At 54.7% G+C, this 26,267-nt stretch overlaps 1 protein-coding gene across 1 annotated transcript; it reads left to right on the forward strand.

Annotated features, from left to right (window-relative positions):
- Window positions 1-2,930: 2,930 nt before the first annotated feature.
- Window positions 2,931-26,227, forward strand: LOC144678040 (cap-specific mRNA (nucleoside-2'-O-)-methyltransferase 1-like; the record flags this gene model as incomplete). The annotated part of the gene is made up of 5 exons (XM_078537967.1): window positions 2,931-2,999; window positions 4,654-4,785; window positions 17,539-17,664; window positions 22,426-22,517; window positions 26,159-26,227. Coding segments are annotated over 5 exons (488 nt in total), but the record flags the coding sequence as incomplete, so codon positions are not given.
- Window positions 26,228-26,267: the final 40 nt, after the last annotated feature.

Genomic DNA, 26,267 nt, shown 5'->3' on the forward strand with positions numbered 1-26,267 from the left:
GTTAATGATTATGGTCTTTGTGTGGTTAACTGGTTAATGATTATGGTATTGTGGGTCATTAGCTGGTTAATTGCTTCGGTTTGGTGGGTAGTTAGCTGGTTAGTGGTCACGGTGTCTGGGCTAGTTAGATGGTTAATGGTTATGTTGTTGGGTGGTGTGTATAGATTTCGAGATGCCCTAACCCTAACCTTTTTCCCTAAGTCTGTGTTTTCTCACTTTAGGAACCTGAATGAGACCCGGCAAGCTGACATCAGGAAGGATTGCCTTAAACTGTGGGGGGTGATTATCGCTCAGTACCACCCAGCGCGCCCACCCCTCTCTCTCAGTACCACCCAGCGCGCCCACCCCTCTCTCTCAGTAACACCCAGCGCGCCCACCCCTCTCTCTCAGTACCACCCAGCGCGCCCACCCTTCTCTCTCAGTAACACCCAGCGCGCCCACCTCTCTCTCTCAGTACCACCCAGCGCGCCCACCCCTCTCTCTCAGTAACACCCAGCGCGCCCACCCATCTCTCTCAGTAACACCCAGCGCGCCCACCTCTCTCTCTCAGTAACACCCAGCGCGCCCACCCCTCTCTCAGTACCACCCAGCGCGCCCACCCCTCTCTCTCAGTAACACCCAGCGCGCCCACCCCTCTCTCTCAGTACCACCCAGCGCGCCCACCCTTCTCTCTCAGTAACACCCAGCGCGCCCACCTCTCTCTCTCAGTACCACCCAGCGCGCCCACCCCTCTCTCTCAGTAACACCCAGCGCGCCCACCCATCTCTCTCAGTAACACCCAGCGCGCCCACCTCTCTCTCTCAGTAACACCCAGCGCGCCCACCCCTCTCTCAGTACCACCCAGCGCGCCCACCCCCTCTCTCTCAGTACCACCCAGCGCGCCCACCCTTCTCTCTCAGTAACACCCAGCGCGCCCACCTCTCTCTCTCAGTACCACCCAGCGCGCCCACCCATCTCTCTCAGTAACACCCAGCGCGCCCACCTCTCTCTCTCAGTACCACCCAGCGCGCCCACCCCTCTCTCAGTACCACCCAGCGCGCCCACCCCTCTCTCTCAGTACCACCCAGCGCGCTCACCCCTCTCTCAGTACCACCCAGCGCGCCCACCCCTCTCTCAGTACCACCCAGCGCGCCCACCCCTCTCTCAGTACCACCCAGTGCGCCCACCCCTCTCTCTCAGTACCACCCAGCGCGCCCACCCCTCTCTCTCAGTACCACCCAGCGCGTCCACCCCTCTCTCTCAGTACCACCCAGCGCGCCCACCCCTCTCTCAGTACCACCCAGCGCGCCCACGCCTCTCTTTCAGTACCACACACCCGCCCATCCCTCTCTCAGTACCACCCAGTGCGCCCACCCTTCTCTCTCAGTACCACCCAGCGCGCCCACGCCTCTCTCTCAGTACCACCCAGTGCGCCCACCCTTCTCTCTCAGTACCACCCAGCGCGCCCATGCCTCTCTCTCAGTACCACCCAGCGCGCCCACCCCTCTCTCTCTCAGTAACACCCGGCGCGCCCACCGCTTTCTCAGTACCACCAGCGCGCCCACCCCTCTCTCTCAGTACCACCCAGCGCGCCCACCCCGCTCTCTCAGTACCACACACCCACCCACCTCTCTCTCTCAGTACCACCCAGCGCGCCCACCTCTCTCAGTACCACCCAGCGCGCCCACACACCCTCCCCCCCCCACACCCTCCCCCCCACACCTTCCCCCACACACCCTCCCCCCCACAACTTCCCACACACACCCTCCTCCCCACACCCACCCCCCCCTCCCGCCCCACACCCACCCCCCCTCCTCCCCCACACCCACCCCCCCTCCCCCCACACCCACCTCCCATTCCCCCCCACACCCACCCCCCCCCACACCCACCTCCCCTCCCCCCACACCCACCTCCCCCACACCCACCCCCCCCACACCTTCCCCCCGACACCCACCTCCACCCCCCACCCTCCCCGCCCCACCCTCCCCCCACACACCCTCCCCCCCACCCTCCCCCACACACCCTCCCCCTCCCCCATCCCTACCGCCCCCTGTCCCCCTCCTGTCCCCCTCCCCTCCTCCGTCCCCCTCCCCTCTCCCGTCCCCCTCCCCCTCCCCCGTCACCACCGCCCCGTCCCCCTCCCCTCCTCCGTCCCCCTCCCCTCCTCCGTCCCCCTCCCCTCTCCCGTCCCCCTGCCCTCCTCCGTCCCCACCACCCCCGTCCCCCTCCCCTCTCCCGCCCCCCTCCCCCTCCCTGTCCCCACCGCCCCCCGTCCCCCTCCCCCGTCCCCATCGCCCTCCCTCCCCAGTCCCCATCGCCCTCCCCCCCCAGTCCCCATCGCCCTCCCCTCCCCCAGTCCCCATCGCCCTCCCCTCCCCAGTCCCATCGCCCTCCCCTCCCCCAGTCCCCATCGCCCTCCCCTCCCCCAGTCCCCATCGCCCTCCCCTCCCCCAGTCCCCATCGCCCTCCCCTCCCCCAGTCCCCATCGCCCTCCCCTCCCCAGTCCCCATCGCCCTCCCCTCCCCAGTCCCCATCGCCCTCCCCTCCCCCAGTCCCCATCGCCCTCCCCTCCCCCAGTCCCCATCGCCCTCCCCTCCCCCAGTCCCCATCGCCCTCCCTCCCCCAGTCCCCATCGCCCTCCCCTCCCCCAGTCCCATCGCCCTCCCCTCCCCCAGTCCCCATCGCCCTCCCCTCCTCCGTCCCCCTCCCCTCCCCCAGTCCCCATCGCCCTCCCCTCCCCCAGTCCCCATCGCCCTCCCCTCCCCAGTCCCCATCGCCCTCCCCTCCCCCAGTCCCCATCGCCCTCCCCTCCCCCAGTCCCTATCGCCCTCCCCTCCCCAGTCCCCATCGCCCTCCCCTCCTCCGTCCCCCTCCCCTCCCCTGTCCCCCTCCCTCACCATCTCCCACTCGCCATTTCCGTGTCCAATGGACAATGTGTTTTGATCCCACAGATCCCGGACAAAGCTCGAATTGCTCCCAGCCCGGCTGACGCCAAGAGCAAGTTTTACGAACTGATTCAGGTAAATGAGATGTTAAAGTTTATATTAGTTTAAATTAATCCACCTCATTTTACTGTGTCCAGGTCATGACCCCATCCTCTCTCTCTCTGACACGAGCCATTTCAATGTCATGACCCCGTGCTCACTCTCAGATGCTGGTCCCATGTAGGTGTCATGACCCCGTTCTCGCCCTCTGACATTAGCCATGCCAAGGTCATGACCCCGTTCTCGCCCTCTGACACTAGCCACGCCAAGGTCATGACCCTGTTCTTGCTCTCTGACACTAGCCATGCCAAGGTCATGACCCCGTTCTCGCTCTCTGACACTAGCCATGCCAAGGTCATGACCCCGCTCTCACTCCCTGACACTAGTCATGCCAAGGTCATGACCCCGTTCTCGCTCTGTGACACTAGTCATGCCAAGGTCATGACCCCGTTCTCGCTCTCTGACACTAGCCATGCCAAGGTCATGACCCTGTTCTCGCTCTCTGACACTAGCCATGCCAAGGTCATGACCCCGTTCTCGCTCTCTGACACTAGCCATGCCAAGGTCATGACCCCGTTCTCACTCTCTGACATTAGCCATGCCAAGGTCATGACCCCGTTCTCGCTCTCTGACATTAGCCATGCCAAGGTCATGACCCCGTTCTCGCTCTCTGACATTAGTCATGCCAAGGTCATGACCCCGCTCTCACTCCCTGACACTAGTCATGCCAAGGTCATGACCCCGTTCTCGCTCTCTGACACTAGCCATGCCAAGGTCATGACCCCGTTCTCACTCTCTGACACTAGCCATGCCAAGGTCATGACCCCGTTCTCGCTCTCTGACATTAGTCATGCCAAGGTCATGACCCCGCTCTCACTCCCTGACACTAGTCATGCCAAGGTCATGACCCCGTTCTCGCTCTCTGACACTAGCCATGCCAAGGTCATGACCCCGTTCTCACTCTCTGACACTAGCCATGCCAAGGTCATGACCCCGTTCTCGCTCTGTGACACTAGTCATGCCAAGGTCATGACCCCGTTCTCGCTCTCTGACATTAGCCATGCCAAGGTCATGACCCCGTTCTCGCTCTCTGACATTAGCCATGCCAAGGTCATGACCCCGTTCTCGCTCTCTGACATTAGCCATGCCAAGGTCATGACCCCGTTCTCGCCCTCTGACTTGTTGACACGTTTCCCCCGGTTGTCGGTGCGTTTCCCCCGGTTGTCGGCGCGTTTCCCCCGGCTGTCGGTGCGTTTCCCCCGGCTGTCGGCGCGTTTCCCCCGGTTGTCGGCGCGTTTCCCCCGGTTGTCGGGGCGTTTCCCCCGGTTGTCGGGGCGTTTCCCCCGGTTGTCGGCGCGTTTCCCCCGGTTGTCGGCGCGTTTCCCCCGGTTGTCGGCGCGTTTCCCCCGGTTGTGGGCGCGTTTCCCCCGGTTGTCGGCGCGTTTCCCCCGGTTGTGGGCGCGTTAGCCCCGGTTGTGGGCGCGTTTCCCCCGGTTGTCGGTGCGTTTGCCCCGGTTGTGGGCGCGTTTCCCCCGGTTGTCGGCGCGTTAGCCCCGGTTGTGGGCGCGTTTCCCCCGGTTGTCGGCGCGTTTCCCCCGGTTGTCGGCGCGTTTCCCCCGGTTGTCGGCGCGTTTCCCCCGGTTGTCGGCGCGTTTCCCCCGGTTGTTACTGTGTCTTCCTCTCTCTGCAGGGCAGTGACATGGAGACTTTCAGCTATAAAGCCACCCTGCTCTCTGCAGAGAACATTGAGAAGATCAGCCATGTGTTGGACTATCGGTGTATGGTCGCTGGTGGACAGCAAACCTTCCTCCTGGGCATGGGGGTAAGTACTTGAGGGGATAATGGGGAAAAGTCCGTAAGGATGTGGAAATAGGAAGATCCCAGTGGCCTGGTGGGAATGTCACTGGTCTCCAGGCTCTGGGGACCTGGATTCACATCGCCAGCACCGCCAGCTGGTGCAATGAAAATTCAGTTATAATAACGCTGCAATCGAAAGCGAGTCTCAATAATGGTGTCAATGAAACCATCATCGATTGTCACTAATGTCCTTACCCGGTCTGACCTAGAGGTGACTTCAGACCCACATCAATGGCGTTGGCTCTTTACTGCTCTCGAGGGAAGTTAGGGATGGGTAAGAAATGCTGGCCTTGCCAGTGATGCCCACATCCCCTGAAGAACATTTCCCCACAGTGCCCCCGCAGTGCCCCCACATTACCCCCACATTACCCCCACAGTGCCCCCACAATACCCCCGCAGTGCCCCCACATTACCCCCACATTACCCCCACAGTGCCCCCACAATACCCCCGCAGTGCCCCCACAATACCCCCGCAGTGCCCCCACATTACCCCCACAGTGCCCCCGCAGTGCTCACACATTGCCCCCACATTTCCCCCACAATGCCCACACAATACCCCCACAGTGCCCCCACAATACCCCCACAATGCCCACACAATACCCCCACAATACCCCCACAGTGCCCCCACAATACCCCCACAGTGCCCCCACAATACCCCCACAGTGCCCACACAATACCCCCACATTGCCCCCACAATACCCCCACAGTGCCCACACAATACCCCCACATTGCCCCCACAATACCCCCACAGTGCCCCCACAATACCCCCACAGTGCCCACACAATACCCCCACATTGCCCCCACAATACCCCCACAGTGCCCACACAATACCCCCGCAGTGCCCACACATTGCCCCCACAGTGCCCCCACAATACCCCCACATTGCCCCCACAATACCCCCACATTGCCCCCACATTGCCCCCACAATACCCCCACATTGCCCCCACAATACCACCACAATACCCCCACAGTGCCCACACATTGCCCCCACAGTGCCCCCACATTGCCCCCACATTGCCCCCACAATGCCCCCACATTGCTCCCACAGTGCCCCCACAGTGCCCCCACAGTGCCCCCACATTGCCCCCACAATACCCCCACAATACCCCCACATTGCCCCCACAGTGCCCCCACAATACCCCCACATTGCCCCCACAATGCCCCCACATTGCTCCCACAGTGCCCCCACATTGCTCCCACAGTGCCCCCACATTGCCCCTGCAGTGCCCCCACAATACCCCCACAATACCCCCACATTGCCCCCACAATACCCCCACAATACCCCCACAGTGCCCACACATTGCCCCCACAGTGCCCCCACAATACCCCCACATTGCCCCCACAATACCCCCACAGTGCCCCCACAATACCCCCACAGTGCCCCCACAATACCCCCACAGTGCTCCCACAGTGCCCCCACAGTGCCCCCACAATACCCCCGCAGTGCCCCCACAATACCCCCACAATACCCCCACATTGCCCCCACAATACCCCCACATTGCCCCCACAATACCCTCGCAGTGCCCCCACAATACCCCCACAGTGCCCCCCGCAGTGCCCCCACAGTGCCCCCCGCAGTGCCCCCACAATACCCCCGCAGTGCCCCCACAATACCCCCGCAGTGCCCCCACATTGCCCCCACAATACCCCCGCAGTGCCCCCACAGTGCCCCCACAGTGCCCCCACAATACCCCCACAATACCCCCGCAGTGCCCCCACAATACCCCCGCAGTGCCCCCACAATACCCCCGCAGTGCCCCCACAATACCCCCACAGTGCCCCCACAATACCCCCACAGTGCCCCCACAATACCCCCACAGTGCCCCCCACAATACCCCCACAGTGCCCCCCACAATACCCCCACAGTGCCCCCACAATACCCCCACAATACCCCCACAATACCCCCACAATGCCCCCCACAGTGCCCCCCACAGTGCCCCCACAGTGCCCCCACAATACCCCCACATTGACCCCATAATACCCCCACAGTGCCCCCACAGTGCCCCCTGAGACAGCTCTACCATTCAGTTGGAATCATGGCTCCCACCTCAGTCTCACTTTGCCAGGTTTTTGATCCCTCCTTGTCTTGAGAATTTCAAAGATTCACAACCCTGTGAGTGAAGATATTTCTCCTCACCTCAGCCCTAAACGATCGGCCCCTTATCCTGAGATTGTGTCCCTGTGTTTTAGATTCTCCTGGCAGGGGAAAGATACCCTCTGTGTGTCTGTAGAGAAGCAGAATGGCCTTTTACAAACAGACAGCCATTAAACTGGGATTCTGAGCCTCTAACTGTGATTGGCTTGGCCTGTAATTAAAAAAAAACGTTCATTCATTCACAGGATGTGGGCTTCGCTGGCTGGGCCCAGCATTTATTGCCCATCCCTAGTTGCCCTTGAGAAGGTGGTGGTGAGCTGCCTTCTTGAGCCGCTGCAGTCCATGTGGTGTAGGTACACCCACAGCGCTGTTAGGGAGGGAGTTCCAGGATTTTGATCCAGCGACAGTGAAGTGTTACAGACAGGAGAGGGTTTAATTTAAACAGTCCTTATTTCTCCTCTCACCACCCGTCCGTCAGCAGAAAGGTGTTTAGATTTTGATTGACCCCTTTATAATTAGTGGAGTATTTTCCCAACCCCTCAGATTTGGTCTGATCCGATTTCTATTCACAACGGCACAGAAAACTCCAGATAGGGTAAAATCAGAGGGTTAGTTTATTTTACACACACTCCAAACACGGGAGGAGGCTTAAAGGCGTTTTCCCCCCCCGACACTCCCCTCTTGCATCGCGACAATAAAAGAGGGATAAGGAGAAGAAAGAGGTAGAGGGCTAAAACCACCCAGAAAATAAGAATTCTTGATTCACGTGAGGCCGGAGTCCGGAGTCCGGAATGAAAGTCCAATGCTGTGTTCCCTCGTGGGGGTGAAATTGTGGTGAAGTTTATACTGTTTAAGGGGGGAGGGGGGAGACCAGGTGAAGCTGGATAGAGGGCCAGCGATAGGTGGAGGCAAAGGAGAGATTGACAAAGATGTCATGAACTAAAGGACAAAGCGGGTGTTAATGGTAGTGGTTAGTGCTAATAAAGGTGCTGATAGCGGCATAAAGGCAAGAAAGCAGAATGTGATGATAGCAGAACAGGATAGTGTTGTGTGAAAGAACAACATGACCAAGTAACAGATAGCCCCCTGTGGGAGATGGTGGTGGGGGAAAAAAGGATAGAAGGGGGGATAAAAAAGGGGATAAAACCACGGATAAATGAATAAAAATAAGTGGATAAAAAAATGAATGTAGAAAGGAGGGGATTAAAAAAAGGGGATAAGGATGGAGTTGGTCTGAAGTTGTTGAATTCAATATTCAGCCCGGAAGGCTGTAAAGTGCCTAGTCGGAAGATGAGGTGCTGTTCCTACAGTTTGCGTTGAGCTTCACTGGAACAATGCAGCAGGCCAAGGACGGACATATGGGCATGAGAGCAGGGTGGAGTGTTAAAATGGCAAGCGACAGGGAGGTCTGGGTAATGCTTGCGGACAGACCGAAGGTGTTCTGCAAAGCGGTCACCCAGTCTGCGTTTGGTCTCTCCAGTGTAGAGGAAACCGCATTGGGAGCAACGAATGCAGTAGACTAAATTGAGGGAAGTGCAAGTGAAATGCTGCTTCACTTGAAAGGAGTGTTTGGGCCCTTGGACGGTGAGGAGGGGGGAAGTAAAGGGGCAGGTGTTGCACCTTCTGCGTGGGCATGGGAAGGTGCAGTGGGAGGGGGTTGAGGTGTAGGGGGTGATGGAGGAGTGGGCCAGGATGTCCCGGAGGGAATGTTCCCCATGGAATGCCGCCAGGGGGGTGAAGGGAAGATGTGTTTGGTGGTGGCATCATGCTGGAGTTGGCTGAAATGGCAGAGGATGATCCTTTGAATGTGGAGGCTGGTGGGGTGATAAGTGAGGACAAGGGGGACCCTATCTTGGTTCTGGGAGGGAGAGGAAGGCGTGAGGGCGGATGTGCGGGAGATGGGCCGGACACGGTTGAGGGCCCTGTCAACCACCGTGGGTGGAAAACCTCGGTTAAGGAAGAAGGAGGACATGTCAGAAGCACCGTTTTGGAAAGTGGCATCATTGGAGCAGATGCGTCTTGTAGGCAGTTCTATTGGAAACAGTGCATATGGGGGCCAGGCATTCACCTGGACCCAGCCCTCGTTCTGAACTGCAGCTTGCTAGATAGAAGATGGCAGCTCCACAAGGCAATATTACTCTCCCCTTTGGAATGGACAAAGGATGTATGGTCCTCTGTCTGGATTCTTGACATGGTTAATGTTTCAACCATTAATAATTTGAAAAGAGGTTTCAGGGTCCTTTGTCCTATCAGACAGATTGTCTCTGTTATTCGGACCTGACCTTTGCAATCTAAATGGGCTTGGTGCAATTCGATCTCTGCAGTCACAGGGTTCATTAGCGTCTCTTCACAGGTAACAAGGGGGCAGCTGATCTGAATGTCAGGAAGTTTATATTATTCATGGGATGTGGGTTTTGCTGGCTAGGCCAGCATTTATTGCCCATCCCTAATGGCCCTTGTTGTGAGGGCATTTAAGATTCAGCTACATTGCTGTAGGCCTGGAGTCAGATCAGACCAGGTAAGACCAGGTAAGGACAGCAGATTTCCTCCCCTAAAGGGTATTAGTGAACTAGGTGGGTTTTTACAACAATTGGCAATAGTTTTGTGGTCATCATCATGGTGGGATTCGAACCTTGGTTCCCAGAGCATTACCCTCAGTCTCTGGAATACTAGCCCCAGTGACAATATCACTGTGCCACCGCCTCCTGCAATTTGTTTGAGTCATAGCCAGTCATGGCTTCAATCATTTTAAAGCCTTTGTCCAGTTTTAAAAGATTTTAGAGATTAGCCATGCTGATACACATAATTTATAAAAATATGGAGTGAGGTCTTTGCCTCCTGACACCTCTCCTCGCCTCAGGGTAAAAAAAAAGCGAATTCTATTGGTTAGGAAATAGAGATAGTTTGAGTGGATTGTGCTTTTATTCGAGGGTGTTAGGAATGAGTTCTAGCTTTAAAGTTTAAATTTGATTTGTATTTCTGTATCTGTGTTAAGAAAAGGTCAAGTTGAGTTTTAGTTTCAATTTAAAAGGTGCCTGCATTTCTAATGAGTTTTTTACGACTGTTGAAGAGAAGTTAATAAAATCTCGAGTAGATAAAACTGTGCTGTTGCTTAGCAATAGGGGTGCAAAGGGGTAGCCTCCCTCGCCACAACAGCCATACACAGGCAGAGCGGTTGAAAGCAGTTTAAGTTCAGCTGGAAGAAGGTTCCACGCCAGGCAGGACATGAAAAGGGACAGATAGCAAATTCCAAACTGAAGTTGAAGCCAGAACTCCAGGGAGACTGGATACTGTGGGAGGGGGCTGCAGAGTGAGAGCAGGTTTCCCAAAAGAACTGAAAGGCCCCAAGACCAAGGAGTGAGGCTGAAACAGGAGAAAGTCCCAAGCAGACCTTCTAGTCAAAGGAAGGACAGGAACCTGGAAAGGGGCCTGTTAAGTGAAGTTAAGAGTGAGGAGCAGAGGAAAGCTCCAAGCTTCAAGGAAGAAAAGCTGCAGGATGCAGATTTAAAGCGAGAGGCCAGAAGGTCCAAAGAGATGGCTGAAGATCTGTAACTCTTTGCTATCGGCATGTGAAGCAGTGGTGTACTGTTGACGGATGAGTTGGTGAGAGAGAGTGCGTGAAAGACAGCTTGAATGCATGTGGTGACCCAGGGAGAGGAACATCAGAAGGAAAGTTCGAAACTCCGGGGGTGAACCCTTGCGGAAGGCGTCTGGGAGAAAGCATCGGTTTGGGAGACAATTCCAAGGTGAGGTCCTGGAGAGTGGAGATTGGAAACCCTCGTGTGAAATACGGATATCAGTGAGACTGGTTGGCTCACAGTGTAACAAGCGTCTGGGGGGACTTGAGGAGGATCCATAACATCTATCTGGGGTGGCATCTGTCACTTGGTTTCAGAGAGTGGTGTGTCTGACCACAGGGTGCCATAGGTTTACATGGACTGTGTACCTACTGGGAACATTAGAGTATAAGATAGCTTTTGTAACTTGTCTTATCCTTACAAATCTGTATATATCTGTAAAGGTGTAGTTGTGGGTGAAGGAGTATTGTAATATAGTTCATCTGTTCTTGTTAATAAATGTTTTATTCTTCTGTTAAAAGTTCATTAGCTGACTCCTGTGACTCTGTTCAGTAGCCACTCTCCATGTATCTAAACAAAATAAAAGTTAGGATCTATCAGGCTGGGTCCCATCCTGGGACCAGGCTTGTCTAAGAGTAACATCAGCTGGATCACAACATATTTCATTTTGGATATGGTTTGAAGAAGGAAGAATAGGAAGTGAAGAATTGTACATGTATTCTCTCATTCATACTGGTATACCAGATACACAGCAGACAGGCAAATGGCAGATCCCAGCTGCATTTCCTTTTTGCAGTTTAAACCTGGGAGAGGGTGTCCACAAGGACACTGTCCTTTCTGGCCATGGGGAAGGTTTAGGTGACTTGGGAGGATTCAAAAGTCACCTGTGTTTGAAAGTTTTTTAAAAATTCATTCACGGGATGTGGGCTTCGCTGGCTGGGCCCAGCATTTATTGCCCATCCCTAATTGCCCTTGAGAAGGTGGTGGTGAGCTGCTTTCTTGAACCGCTGCAGTCCATGTGGTGTGGGTACACCCACAGTGCTGTTAGGGAGGGAGTTCCAGGATTTTGACCCAGTGACAGTGAAGGAACGGTGATATATTTCCAAGTCAGGATGGTGAGTGACTTGGAGGGGAACTTCCAGGTGGTGGTGTTCCCATCTATCTGCTGCCCTTGTCCTTCTAGATGGTAGTGGTCGTGGGTTTGGAAGGTGCTGTCGAAGGAGCCTTGGTGAGTTCCTGCAGTGCATCTTGTAGATGGTACACACACTGCTGTTACTGTGCGTTGGCGGTGCAGGGAGTGAATGTTTGTGGATGGGGTGCCAATCAAGCGGCTGCTTTGTCCTGGGTGGTGTCGAGCTTCTTGAGTGTTGTGGGAGCTGCACTCATCCAGGCAAGTGGGGAGTATTCCATCACACTCCTGACTTGTGCCTTGTAGATGGTGGACAGGCTTTGGGGGGTCAGGAGGTGAGTTACTCATTGCGCGATTCCTAACCCCAGACCTGCTCTTGTAGCCACAGTATTTATATGGCTAGTCCAGTTCAGTTTCTGGTCAGTGGTAACCCCCAGGATGTTGATAGTGGGGGATTCAGTGATGGTAATGCCATTGAACATCAAAGGGCAATGGTCTGCAGTTACCCGGGGTTCGGTGACTCTGCAGTTACCCGGGGTTCGGTGATATTTCAGTTACCCGGGGCTTGGTGACTCTGCACCTACCCGGGGTTCGGTGATATTTCAGTTACCCGGGGTTCGGTGACTCTGCAGTTACCCGGGGTTCGGTGATATTTCAGTTACCCGGGGCTCGGTGACTCTGCACCTACCCGGGGTTCGGTGACATTTCAGTTACCCGGGGTTCGGTGACTCTGCAGTTACCCGGGGTTCGGTGACTCTGCAGTTACCCGGGGTTCGGTAACTCTGCAGTTACCCGGGGCTCGGTGACTCTGCAGTTACCTGGGGTTTGAATATTTTTAAGGCAGAGCTGGATAGATTCTTGATTAACAAGGGGGTGAAAGGTTATCGGGGGTAGGCAGGAATGTGGGGTTGAGGTTACATCCAGATGTGCCATGATCTTATTGAATGGCACAGCAGGCTCGAGGGGCCGAATGGCCACTCCTGCTCCAGATTTGTATGTTTGTAAGTATGTGGCCTTTGTCTTGGATTTCTGAGATGTTTCAACCATTAATAATTTCAAAAGGTGGCTTGAGACTCCTTTGCTCTGTCAGACAGGGAGCACTCGGACAGAGTTTGATATCTTCAGCCACAGGGATCATTCGCGTCTCTGCAATGTGGCAGCCAGGATGTTCGTCTTGTTTGAGTCATTCCAGGCATATTTCTTTGATTCATTGATGGGATGGCCAGGCCAGTGTTTATTGCCCATCCTCAATTACCCTCATTCAGAGTCAACCACGTTACCACAATTGTCATAATTGGACTTTAATTCCAGATTTTTATTGATTCCCCGGTCTGCTGTGGTGGGATTGGAACCCGGGTTCCCAGGACATTCACCTGGGTCCATGGGTTAGTAGTCCAGTGACAATATCACCACGCCCCCACCTCCCCGTGGCTTCAGTCATTTTAAAGCTTTTGTCCCGCTTTTAGAGATATATAAATTAGCCATGCTGATAGCACTGTTGATGACCTGTTCCATTACTTTACTGATGATGGGTTTACAATTGTCTTAAAAACCTACACAGCAATATGGTTGACTCTGAATGAGGGTAATTAGGGATGGGCAATAAACACTGGCCTGGCCATCCTATCAATGAATCAAAAAAATATGCCTGGAATGACTCAAACAAAACGAACATCCTGGCTGCCACATTGCAGAGACGCGAATGATGGGTCAGTAATTGACCAGGTTGGATTTGTCCTGCTTTTTGTGTACAGGACATACCTGGGCAATTTTCCACATAGCCGGTAGATGCCAGTGTTGTAGCTGTACTGGAACAGCTTGGCTAGGGGAGCGGCAAGTTCTGGAGCACAGGTCTTCAGTACTATTGCCAGAATATTGTCAGGGCCCATAGCCTTTGCAGTATCCAGTGTCTTCAGCCATTTCTTGATATCACGTGGAGTGAATCGAATTGGCTGAAGACTGGCGTCTGTGATGCTGGGGACCTCCGGAGGAGGCCGAGATGGGTCATCCACAGGCCTATCTTTTGCACTGATGTGCTGGGCTCCTCCATCAGTGTTGTCGCTGTACTGGAACTGACATGGGATAGAATTGAAAAGTCTATTTTTAAAGAGATTAATTGTAAAATGGGAATTAGGGAAAGGTTGGGAGTTATTAGTGACAAAAGAGATCAAAAGGGAGCATGGCTGAGGAACAAAATGAGTACTTTCTATTTGTCTTCACTGAAGAATTGGATGCTTACAATGTAGCAGTGACACAGGCACCATGATATTTGAAAGGGGAATAGATAAAGGGGATAAATCGTTCATTGGATGTGGGTGTCGCTAGGGCCAGCATTTATTGCCTATCCCTAACTGCCCTTGTTCAGAGGGCATTTTATTCGTCAAGCACATTGCTGTGGGTCTGGAGTCACATGTAGGCCAGACCAGGTAAGGATGGCAGATTTCCCTCCCTAAAGGGCATTAGTGACCCAGATGCGTTTTTACAACAATCGGCAATGTTTCATGGTCACCATTAGACTTTTAATTCCAGATTTTTATTGAATTCAATTTCCACCATCTGCCATGGTGGGATTGGAACCCGGGTCCCCAGAGCATTACCCTGGGTCTCTGGGTTAGTAGCCCAGTGACAATATCACTACACCATCACCATTCAGTCATTTTAAAGCTTTTGTTCAGCTTTTAAAGATGTAATAAATTAGTCATGCTGATGTATATACATATTATCTATCTATCTATATAGGACCATAGCACCATAGAACACTACAGCACAGAAAACAGGCCATTTGGCCCTTCTAGTCTGTGCTGAAATATTATTCCGCTAGTCCCATTGACCTGCACCCAGTCCATAACCCTCTAGACCTCTCCCATCCATGTATCTAATTTATTCTTAAAACTTAAGAGTGAGTCCACATTTACCACGTCAGATGGTAGCTCGTTCCACACTCTCACCACTCTTTGAGTGAAGAAGTTCCCCCTAATGTTCCCCCTAAACCTTTCCCCTTTCACCCTAAAGCCATGTCCTCTCGTGTTTATTTCTCCTAATCTAAGTGGAAAGAGCCTACTCGCATTTACTCTGTCTATACCCCTCATAATTTTGTAAACTTTTATCAAATCTCCCCTCATACTTCTACGCTCCAAGGAATAAAGTCCTAACCTGTTTAATCTTTCCCTGTAACTCAACTCCTTAAGACCCGGCAACATCCTAGTAAATCTTCTCTGCACTCTTTCAATCTTACTGATATCGTTCCTGTAGTTAGGCGACCAGAACTGCACACAATACTCCAAAGTTGGCCTCACCAATGTCTTATACAACCTCACCATAACATCCCAACTCCTATACTCAATACTTTGATTTATGAAGGCCAGTATGCCAAAAGCTTTCTTTGCAACCTTGTCTACCTGTGACGCCACTTTCAGGGAATTATGTATCTGAACTCCCCGATCCCTTTGTTCCTCCACACTCCTCAGTGCCCTACCATTTACTGTGTATGTCCTGCCTTGGTTTGACCTTCCAAATGCAACTCCTCACACTTTTCCGCATTAAATTCCATCTGCCATTTTCTGGCCCATTTTTCCAGTTGGTCCAGATCTCTCTGCAAGCTTTGAAAGCCTTCCTCGCTGTCCACACGCCTCCAATCTTAGTGTCATCAGCAAACTTGCTGATCCAATTCACCACATTATCATCCAAATCATTGATATAGACAACAGACAACAATGGTCCCAGTACAGATCCCTGAGGCACACCACTAGTCACAGACCTCCAGTCTGAGAAGCAATCATCCACTACCACTCTCTGTCTTCTCTCACACAGCCAATTTTGAATCCAGTTTACAACCTCTCCATGGATACCAAGTGTCTGAACCTTCTGAACTAACCTCCCATGTGGGACCTTGTCAAAGGCCTTACTAAAGTCCATGTAGACAACATCCACAGCCTTTCCTTCATCTACTTTCTTGGTAACCTCCTCGAAAAACTCTACAAGGTTCGTTAAACACGACCTACCACGCACAAAGCCATGCTGACTATCCTTAATCAGCCCTTGGCTGTCCAAATAATTGTATATCCGATCTCTCAGAACACCTTCCAATAATTTACCTACTACTGACGTCAGGCTCACTGGCCTGTAATTACCTGGTTTACTTTTGGAGCCTTTTTCAAACAACGGAACAACATGAGCTACCCTCCAATCCTCCGGTACCTCACCCGTGGCTAAGGACATTTTAAATATTTCTGCCAGGGCCCCTGCATTTTCTACACTAGTCATCCTCAAGGTCCGAGGGAATATCATGTCAGGCCCGGGGGATTTATCTACCTTTATTCGCTGTAAGGCAGCAAGCACCTCCTCCTCTTTAATCTCTATATGTTCCATGACACTACTGCTTGTTTCCCTTCCTTCCTTATACACTATGCCAGTTTCATGATTAAATACTGATGCAAATAAACTGTTTAAGATCTCCCCCATCTCGTGAGGCTCCACACATAGACGACCACTCTGATCTTCAAGGGGATCAATTGTGTCCCTTACTATCCTTTTACTCTTAATATACTTGTAGAAACCCTTCGGGTTTACCTTCACATCATCTGCCAAAGCAACCTCATGTCTTCTTTTTGCCTTCCTGATTTCCTTTTTTAGTATTTTCTTACATTTTCTATACTCTACAAGTACCTCATTTGCTTCTTGTTGCCTATACCTGCTATACACCTCTCTCTTCTTCTTAACCAGATCGCCAATATTCCTTGAAAACCAAGGTTCCCTATGCCTGTTAACTTTGCCTTTAATCCTGACAGGAACATGCAAACTTTGCACTCTCAAAATTTCGCCTTATATATATATATATTATATATTATATGTATATTTTAGAAAAGCTAAGGTGAGTTCACTCTTTAAAAATAAGGGGTCACCCATTTAAAACAGACAAAAATTTTTCTCTGAGGGTTGTGAGCCTTTGGAACTCTCTTCCTAAGAAGGTGGAGAAGTAGAGTCTGAATAATTTGAAGGCAGAGATGGATAGATTCTTGGTAAGCTAGGGGGTCATAGGTTATCAGCAGTAGGTGGGATGCAGATTTCGGACCATAAGACGAAAGAGCAGAAGCAGGCCATTCGGCCCATCGAGTCTGCTCTGCCATTCAATGAGATCATGGCTGATCTGATAATCCCCAACTCCACTTTCCTGCCTTTTCCCCATAGCCCTCGATTCCCTTACTGATTAAAAATCTGTCTATCTCAGCCTTGAATATACTTAACGCCCCAGCCTCTACAGCCCTCTGTGGTAAAGAATTCCACAGATTGACTACCCTCTGAGAGAAGAAATTCCTCCTCATCTCTGTTTTAAATGGGTGACCCCTTGCTCTGAGATTATGCCCTCTGGTCCTAGACTCTCCCACAAGGGGAAACAGCCTCTCAGCACCTACCCTGTCAAACCCCCTAAGAATCTTATATGTTTCAATAAGGTCGCCTCTCATTCTTCTAAACTCCAATGAGTACAGGCCCAACCTACTCAATCTCTCCTCATAAGAAAACCCCTCCATACCCCGGATCAACCTAGTGAACCTTCTCTGGACTGCCTCCAATGCCAGTATATCTTTCCTTAGATAAGGGGACCAAAACTGTTCACAGTATTCTAGGTGTATTTCAGGTTACAATCAGGTCAGCCATGATCTTATTAAAAGGCAGAGCAGGCTCGAGGGGCTGAATGGCCTAGTCCTGCCCCTTGTTCATGTGTTTGTATGTTCCTAGCCCCTGACAGGAGAAATGGCGATACATTTGCAAGTCAGGGAGGCGTGTGACTTGGAGGGGAACTTGCATGTGGGAGTGCTGCCCTGTAATGGAGGGAAGGTCTTTGCTGGGGTTTCTGTCTGAGTTGCTGTGATTGTCTCTGTCTCTCTGTACATTGGGGTGTGTTCTGTTTCTGTGTAGAAATGCCAGATCTACTTGTGGGACGGGGGAATACCGATGCGCTGGAAGAAGTTGGAAAGCTTCAAGACCGAGTTACCGCGGGACACACTGCTGTTGGTGGAAATCATACAGGAGCTGAAAGGAGAGGTGAGATGGAAGGATCAGGACAAGAGAGCACAATGCTGGTGCTAGCACTACAGACAGAGAGGCTACAGAGCTCAGAGAGGGAGAGCTCAGATTGCCCATGGGATTCAGAGGGTTTTGGTGATTGTGCACTTACCCGGGGTTCGGTGACTCTGCAGTTACCCGGGATTCGGTGATATTTCAGTTAGCCAGGGTTCGGTGACTCTGCAGTTACCCGGGATTCGGTGACTCTGCACATACCCGGGGTTCGGTGACTCTGCAGTTACCCGGGGTTCGGTGACTCTGCAGTTACCCGGGGTTCGGTGACTCTGCAGTTACCCGGGGTTCAGTGACTCTGCAGTTACCCGGGGTTCGGTGACTCTGCAGTTACCCGGGGTTCGGTGATATTTCAGTTACCCAGGGTTCGGTGACTCTGCAGTTACCCGGGGATCGGTGACTCTGCAGTTACTCGGGATTCGGTGACATTTCAGTTACCCGGGGATCGGTGACATTTCAGTTACCCGGGGATCGGTGACATTTCAGTTACCCGGGGTTCGGTGATATTTCAGTTACCCGGGGTTCGGTGACTCTACAGTTACCCGGGGTTCGGTGACTGTGCAGTTACCCGGGGTTCGGTGACTCTGCACTTACCCGGGGTTCGGTGACTCTGCAGTTACCTGGGGTTTGGTGACTGTGCAGTTACTCGGGATTCGGTGACATTTCAGTTACCTGGGGATCGGTGACTCTGCAGTTACCCGGGGTTCGGTGATATTTCAGTTACCCGGGGTTCGGTGACTCTGCAGTTACCCGGGGTTCGGTGATATTTCAGTTACCCGGGGTTCGGTGACGTTTCAGTTACCCGGGGTTCGGTGACGTTTCAGTTACCCGGGGTTCGGTGACTCTGCAGTTACCCGGGGTTCGGTGATGTTTCAGTTACCCGGGGTTCGGTGATGTTTCAGTTACCCGGGGTTCGGTGACGTTTCAGTTACCCGGGGTTCGGTGACGTTTCAGTTACCCGGGGTTCGGTGACGTTTCAGTTACCCGGGGTTCGGTGACGTTTCAGTTACCCGGGGTTCGGTGACGTTTCAGTTACCCGGGGTTCGGTGACGTTTCAGTTACCCGGGGTTCGGTGACTCTGCAGTTACCCGGGGTTCGGTGACTCTGCAGTTACCCGGGGTTCGGTGACTCTGCAGTTATCCGGGGTTCGGTGACTCTGCAGTTACCCGGGGATCGGTGACATTTCAGTTACCCGGGGTTCGGTGACTCTGCACCTACCTGGGGTTCGGTGACTCTGCAGTTACCCGGGGTTCGGTGATGTTTCAGTTACCCGGGGTTCGGTGACTCTGCACTTACCTGGGGTTCGGTGACTCTGCAGTTACCCGGGGTTCGGTGACGTTTCAGTTACCCGGGGTTCGGTGACTCTGCAGTTACCCGGAGTTCGGTGACGTTTCAGTTACCCGGGGTTTGGAGACTGCAGTTACCCGGGGTTCGGTGATATTTCAGTTACCCGGGGTTCGGTGACTCTACAGTTACCCGGGGTTTGGTGACTGTGCAGTTACCCGGGGTTCGGTGACTCTGCACTTACCCGGGGTTCGGTGACTCTGCAGTTACCTGGGGTTTGGTGGCTGTGCAGTTACTCGGGATTCGGTGACATTTCAGTTACCCGGGGATCGGTGACTCTGCAGTTACCCGGGGTTCGGTGATATTTCAGTTACCCGGGGTTCGGTGACTCTGCAGTTACCCGGGGTTCGGTGACGTTTCAGTTACCCGGGGTTCGGTGACTCTGCAGTTACCCGGAGTTCGGTGACGTTTCAGTTACCCGGGGTTTGGAGACTGCAGTTACCCGGGGTTCGGTGATATTTCAGTTACCCGGGGTTCGGTGACTCTACAGTTACCCGGGGTTCGGTGACTGTGCAGTTACCCGGGGTTCGGTGACTCTGCACTTACCCGGGGTTCGGTGACTCTGCAGTTACCTGGGGTTTGGTGACTGTGCAGTTACTCGGGATTCGGTGACATTTCAGTTACCCGGGGATCGGTGACTCTGCAGTTACCCGGGGTTCGGTGATATTTCAGTTACCCGGGGTTCGGTGACTCTGCAGTTACCCGGGGTTCGGTGACTCTGCAGTTACCCGGGGTTCGGTGACTCTGCAGTTACCCGGGGTTCGGTGACTCTGCAGTTACCCGGGGTTCGGTGACTCTGCAGTTACCCGGGGTTCGGTGACGTTTCAGTTACCCGGGGTTCGGTGACTCTGCAGTTACCCGGGGTTCGGTGACCTTTCAGTTACCCGGGGTTCGGTGATATTTCAGTTACCCGGGATTCGGTGATATTTCAGTTACCCGGGGTTCGGTGATATTTCAGTTACCCGGGGTTCGGTGACGTTTCAGTTACCCGGGGTTCGGTGACGTTTCAGTTACCCGGGGTTCGGTGACGTTTCAGTTACCCGGGGTTCGGTGACTCTGCAGTTACCCGGGGTTCGGTGATGTTTCAGTTACCCGGGGTTCGGTGACGTTTCAGTTACCCGGGGTTCGGTGACGTTTCAGTTACCCGGGGTTCGGTGACGTTTCAGTTACCCGGGGTTCGGTGACGTTTCAGTTACCCGGGGTTCGGTGACGTTTCAGTTACCCGGGGTTCGGTGACGTTTCAGTTACCCGGGGTTCGGTGACATTTCAGTTACCCGGGGTTCGGTGACGTTTCAGTTACCCGGGGTTCGGTGACGTTTCAGTTACCCGGGGTTCGGTGACGTTTCAGTTACCCGGGGTTCGGTGACTCTGCAGTTACCCGGGGTTCGGTGACTCTGCAGTTACCCGGGGATCGGTGACATTTCAGTTACCCGGGGTTCGGTGACTCTGCAGTTACCCGGGGATCGGTGATATTTCAGTTACCCGGGGTTCGGTGATGTTTCAGTTACCCTGGGTTCGGTGACTCTGCAGTTACCCGGAGTTCGGTGACGTTTCAGTTACCCGGGGTTTGGAGACTGCAGTTACCCGGGGTTCGGTGATGTTTCAGTTACCCGGGGTTCGGTGACTCTGCACCTACCTGGGGTTCGGTGACTCTGCAGTTCCCCGGGGTTCGGTGACGTTTCAGTTACCCGGGGTTCGGTGACTCTGCAGTTACCCGGGGTTCGGTGACTCTGCAGTTACCCGGGGTTCGGTGACTCTGCAGTTACCCGGGGTTCGGTGACTCTGCAGTTACCCGGGGTTCGGTGACTCTGCAGTTACCCGGGGTTCGGTGACTCTGCAGTTACCCGGGGTTCGGTGATATTTCAGTTACCCGGGGTTCGGTGACATTTCAGTTACCCGGGATTCGGTGATATTTCAGTTACCCGGGGTTCGGTGATATTTCAGTTACCTGGGGTTCGGTGATATTTCAGTTACCAGGGGTTCGGTGATATTTCAGTTACCAGGGGTTCGGTGATATTTCAGTTACCCGGGGTTCGGTGATATTTCAGTTACCCGGGGTTCGGTGACATTTCAGTTACCCGGGGTTCGGTGACTCTGCAGTTACCCGGGGTTCGGTGATATTTCAGTCACCCGGGGTTCGGTGATATTTCAGTTACCTGGGGTTCGGTGATGTTTCAGTTACCCGGGGTTCGGTGATATTTCAGTTACCCGGGGTTCGGTGACACTTCAGTTACCCGGGGTTCGGTGATGTTTCAGTTACCCGGAGTTCGGTGACATTTCAGTTACCCGGGGTTCGGTGACTCTGCAGTTACCCGGGGTTCGGTGATATTTCAGTCACCCGGGGTTCGGTGATATTTCAGTTACCCGGGGTTCGGTGATATTTCAGTTACCCGGGGTTCGGTGACACTTCAGTTACCCGGGGTTCGGTGATGTTTCAGTTACCCGGGGTTCGGTGATGTTTCAGTTACCCGGGGTTCGGTGATGTTTCAGTTACCCGGGGTTCGGTGATATTTCAGTTACCCGGGGTTCGGTGATGTTTCAGTTACCCGGGGTTCGGTGATGTTTCAGTTACCCGGGGTTCGGTGACTCTGCAGTTACCTGGGGTTCGGTGACATTTCAGTTACCCGGGGTTCGGTGATATTTCAGTTACCCGGGGTTCGGTGATGTTTCAGTTACCCGGTGTTCGGTGATGTTTCAGTTACCCGGGGTTCGGTGATATTTCAGTTACCCGGGGTTCGGTGACACTTCAGTCACCCGGGGTTCGGTGATATTTCAGTTACCTGGGGTTCGGTGATGTTTCAGTTACCCGGGGTTCGGTGATGTTTCAGTTACCCGGGGTTCGGTGACACTTCAATTACCCGGGGTTCGGTGATGTTTCAGTTACCCGGGGTTCGGTGATGTTTCAGTTACCCGGGGTTCGGTGATGTTTCAGTTACCCGGTGTTCGGTGATGTTTCAGTTACCCGGGGTTCGGTGATGTTTCAGTTACCCGGGGTTCGGTGACTCTGCAGTTACCCGGGGTTCGGTGACTGTGCAGTTACCCGGGGTTCGGTGATGTTTCAGTTACCCGGGGTTCGGTGATGTTTCAGTTACCCGGGGTTCGGTGATATTTCAGTTACCCGGGGTTCGGTGACTCTGCAGTTACCCGGGGTTCGGTGATATTTCAGTTACCCGGGGTTCGGTGACTGTGCAGTTACCCGGGGTTCGGTGATGTTTCAATTACCCGGAGTTCGGTGACTCTGCAGTTACCCGGGGATCGGTGATGTTTCAGTTACCCGGGGTTCGGTGATGTTTCAGTTACCTGAGGCTGGATAAAGCTTCAATTCCCTGGTTTTGTGATCGGTTATTGAGGCTCTGTGCTGATTGCTCTCTCTCTTGGTTATAGGGGAAGGCCCAGCGCCGCATCAGCTCAATTCACATCCTCGATGCCCTGATTCTAAATGGAACGGATATTCGGGAACAACATTTCAACCAGAGGTCAGTCATCTGATTGGGTTCACTCCGGGTTATTAGCGGTGATGGGGAAGGCTGGTCTGGGTGATCAATGGGGATGGGGACGGCTGGTCTGGGTGATCAATGGGGACGGGGAAGGCTAGTCTGGGTGATCAATGGGGATGGGGACGGCTGCTCTGGGTGATCAATGGGGACGGGGAAGGCTGGTCTGGGTGATCAATGGGGATGGGGACGGCTGCTCTGGGTGATCAATGGGGACGGGGACGGCTGGTCTGGGTGATCAATGGGGACGGGGAAGGCTGGTCTGGGTGATCAATGGGGATGGGGAAGGCTGGTCTGGGTGATCAATGGGGACGGGGAAGGCTGGTCTGGGTGATCAATGGGGATGGGGACGGCTGGTCTGGGTGATCAATGGGGACGGGGAAGGCTGGTCTGGGTGATCAATGGGGATGGGGAAGGCTGGTCTGGGTGATCAATGGGGACGGGGAAGGCTGGTCTGGGTGATCAATGGGGATGGGGACGGCTGGTCTGGGTGATCAATGGGGATGGGGAAGGCTGGTCTGGGTGATTGGGTTCACTGTGGGTGATCAATGGGGACGGGGACGGCTGGTCTGGGTGATCAATGGGGATGGGGAAGGCTGGTCTGGGTGATCAATGGGGACGGGGACGGCTGGTCTGGGTGATCAATGGGGACGGGGACGGCTGGTCTGGGTGATCAATGGGGACGGGGAAGGCTGGCCTGGGTGATCAATGGGGACGGGGAAGGCTGGTCTGGGTGATCAATGGGGATGGGGACGGCTGCTCTGGGTGATCAATGGGGACGGGGACGGCTGGTCTGGGTGATCAATGGGGACGGGGAAGGCTGGTCTGGGTGATCAATGGGGATGGGGAAGGCTGGTCTGGGTGATCAATGGGGACGGGGAAGGCTGGTCTGGGTGATCAATGGGGATGGGGACGGCTGGTCTGGGTGATCAATGGGGATGGGGAAGGCTGGTCTGGGTGATTGGGTTCACTGTGGGTGATCAATGGGGACGGGGACGGCTGGTCTGGGTGATCAATGGGGATGGGGAAGGCTGGTCTGGGTGATCAATGGGGACGGGGACGGCTGGTCTGGGTGATCAATGGGGACGGGGACGGCTGGTCTGGGTGATCAATGGGGACGGGGAAGGCTGGCCTGGGTGATCAATGGGGACGGGGAAGGCTGGTCTGGGTGATCAATGGGGATGGGGACGGCTGCTCTGGGTGATCAATGGGGACGGGGACGGCTGGTCTGGGTGATCAATGGGGACGGGGAAGGCTGGTCTGGGTGAGCAATGGGGACGGGGAAGGCTGGTCTGGGTGATCAATGGGGACGGGGACGGCTGGTCTGGGTGATTGGGTTCACTCTGGGTGATCAATGGGGACGGGGACGGCTGGTCTGGGTGATTGGGTTCACTCTGGCTGATCAATGGGGATGGGGACGGCTGGTCTGGGTGATCAATGGGGACGGGGACGGCTGGTCTGGGTGATCAATGGGGATGGGGACGGCTGGTCTGGGTGATCAATGGGGACGGGGACGGCTGGTCTGGGTGATCAATGGGGATGGGGACGGCTGCTCTGGGTGATCAATGGGGATGGGGAAGGCTGGTCTGGGTGATCAATGGGGACGGGGAAGGCTGGTCTGGGTGATCAATGGGGACGGGGACGGCTGGTCTGGGTGATTGGGTTCACTCTGGGTGATCAATGGGGACGGGGACGGCTGGTCTGGGTGATCAATGGGGATGGGGAAGGCTGGTCTGGGTGATCAATGGGGATGGGGAAGGCTGGTCTGGGTGATCAATGGGGACGGGGACGGCTGGTCTGGGTGATCAATGGGGACGGGGAAGGCTGGTCTGGGTGATCAATGGGGATGGGGAAGGCTGGTCTGGGTGATCAATGGGGACGGGGAAGGCTGGTCTGGGTGATCAATGGGGATGGGGACGGCTGGTCTGGGTGATCAATGGGGATGGGGAAGGCTGGTCTGGGTGATTGGGTTCACTGTGGGTGATCAATGGGGACGGGGACGGCTGGTCTGGGTGATCAATGGGGATGGGGAAGGCTGGTCTGGGTGATCAATGGGGACGGGGACGGCTGGTCTGGGTGATCAATGGGGACGGGGACGGCTGGTCTGGGTGATCAATGGGGACGGGGAAGGCTGGCCTGGGTGATCAATGGGGACGGGGACGGCTGGTCTGGGTGATCAATGGGGACGGGGAAGGCTGGTCTGGGTGATCAATGGGGATGGGGAAGGCTGGTCTGGGTGATCAATGGGGACGGGGAAGGCTGGTCTGGGTGATCAATGGGGATGGGGACGGCTGGTCTGGGTGATCAATGGGGATGGGGAAGGCTGGTCTGGGTGATTGGGTTCACTGTGGGTGATCAATGGGGACGGGGACGGCTGGTCTGGGTGATCAATGGGGATGGGGAAGGCTGGTCTGGGTGATCAATGGGGACGGGGACGGCTGGTCTGGGTGATCAATGGGGACGGGGACGGCTGGTCTGGGTGATCAATGGGGACGGGGAAGGCTGGCCTGGGTGATCAATGGGGACGGGGAAGGCTGGTCTGGGTGATCAATGGGGATGGGGACGGCTGCTCTGGGTGATCAATGGGGACGGGGACGGCTGGTCTGGGTGATCAATGGGGACGGGGAAGGCTGGTCTGGGTGAGCAATGGGGACGGGGAAGGCTGGTCTGGGTGATCAATGGGGACGGGGACGGCTGGTCTGGGTGATTGGGTTCACTCTGGGTGATCAATGGGGACGGGGACGGCTGGTCTGGGTGATTGGGTTCACTCTGGCTGATCAATGGGGATGGGGACGGCTGCTCTGGGTGATCAATGGGGACGGGGACGGCTGGTCTGGGTGATCAATGGGGATGGGGACGGCTGCTCTGGGTGATCAATGGGGATGGGGAAGGCTGGTCTGGGTGATCAATGGGGACGGGGAAGGCTGGTCTGGGTGATCAATGGGGACGGGGAAGGCTGGTCTGGGTGATCAATGGGGACGGGGACGGCTGGTCTGGGTGATTGGGTTCACTCTGGGTGATCAATGGGGACGGGGAAGGCTGGTCTGGGTGATCAATGGGGACGGGGACGGCTGGTCTGGGTGATCAATGGGGATGGGGACGGCTGGTCTGGGTGATCAATGGGGATGGGGAAGGCTGGTCTGGGTGATCAATGGGGATGGGGAAGGCTGGTCTGGGTGATCAATGGGGACGGGGACGGCTGGTCTGGGTGATCAATGGGGACGGGGACGGCTGGTCTGGGTGATCAATGGGGATGGGGAAGGCTGGTCTGGGTGATCAATGGGGACGGGGACGGCTGGTCTGGGTGATCAATGGGGATGGGGAAGGCTGGTCTGGGTGATCAATGGGGACGGGGACGGCTGGTCTGGGTGATCAATGGGGATGGGGAAGGCTGGTCTGGGTGATCAATGGGGACGGGGACGGCTGGTCTGGGTGATCAATGGGGACGGGGACGGCTGGTCTGGGTGATCAATGGGGACGGGGACGGCTGGTCTGGCTGATCAATGGGGATGGGGACGGCTGGTCTGGGTGATCAATGGGGATGGGGACGGCTGGTCTGGGTGATCAATGGGGACGGGGACGGCTGGTCTGGGTGTCTCTAACCGGCTGCTTCTCTCTCTCAGGATCCAGATGGCGGAGAAGTTTGTCAAGGCCGTTTCAAAGCGAAGCCGCTCGGACATGAACCCCATTCGGTGAGTGTCTGAGGGATAGAGAACCACCCGGAACCTCCCG

Source organism: Cetorhinus maximus, unplaced genomic scaffold (assembly GCF_964194155.1).
Source record: "Cetorhinus maximus unplaced genomic scaffold, sCetMax3.hap1.1 HAP1_SCAFFOLD_3474, whole genome shotgun sequence".
NCBI lineage: Eukaryota > Metazoa > Chordata > Chondrichthyes > Lamniformes > Cetorhinidae > Cetorhinus > Cetorhinus maximus.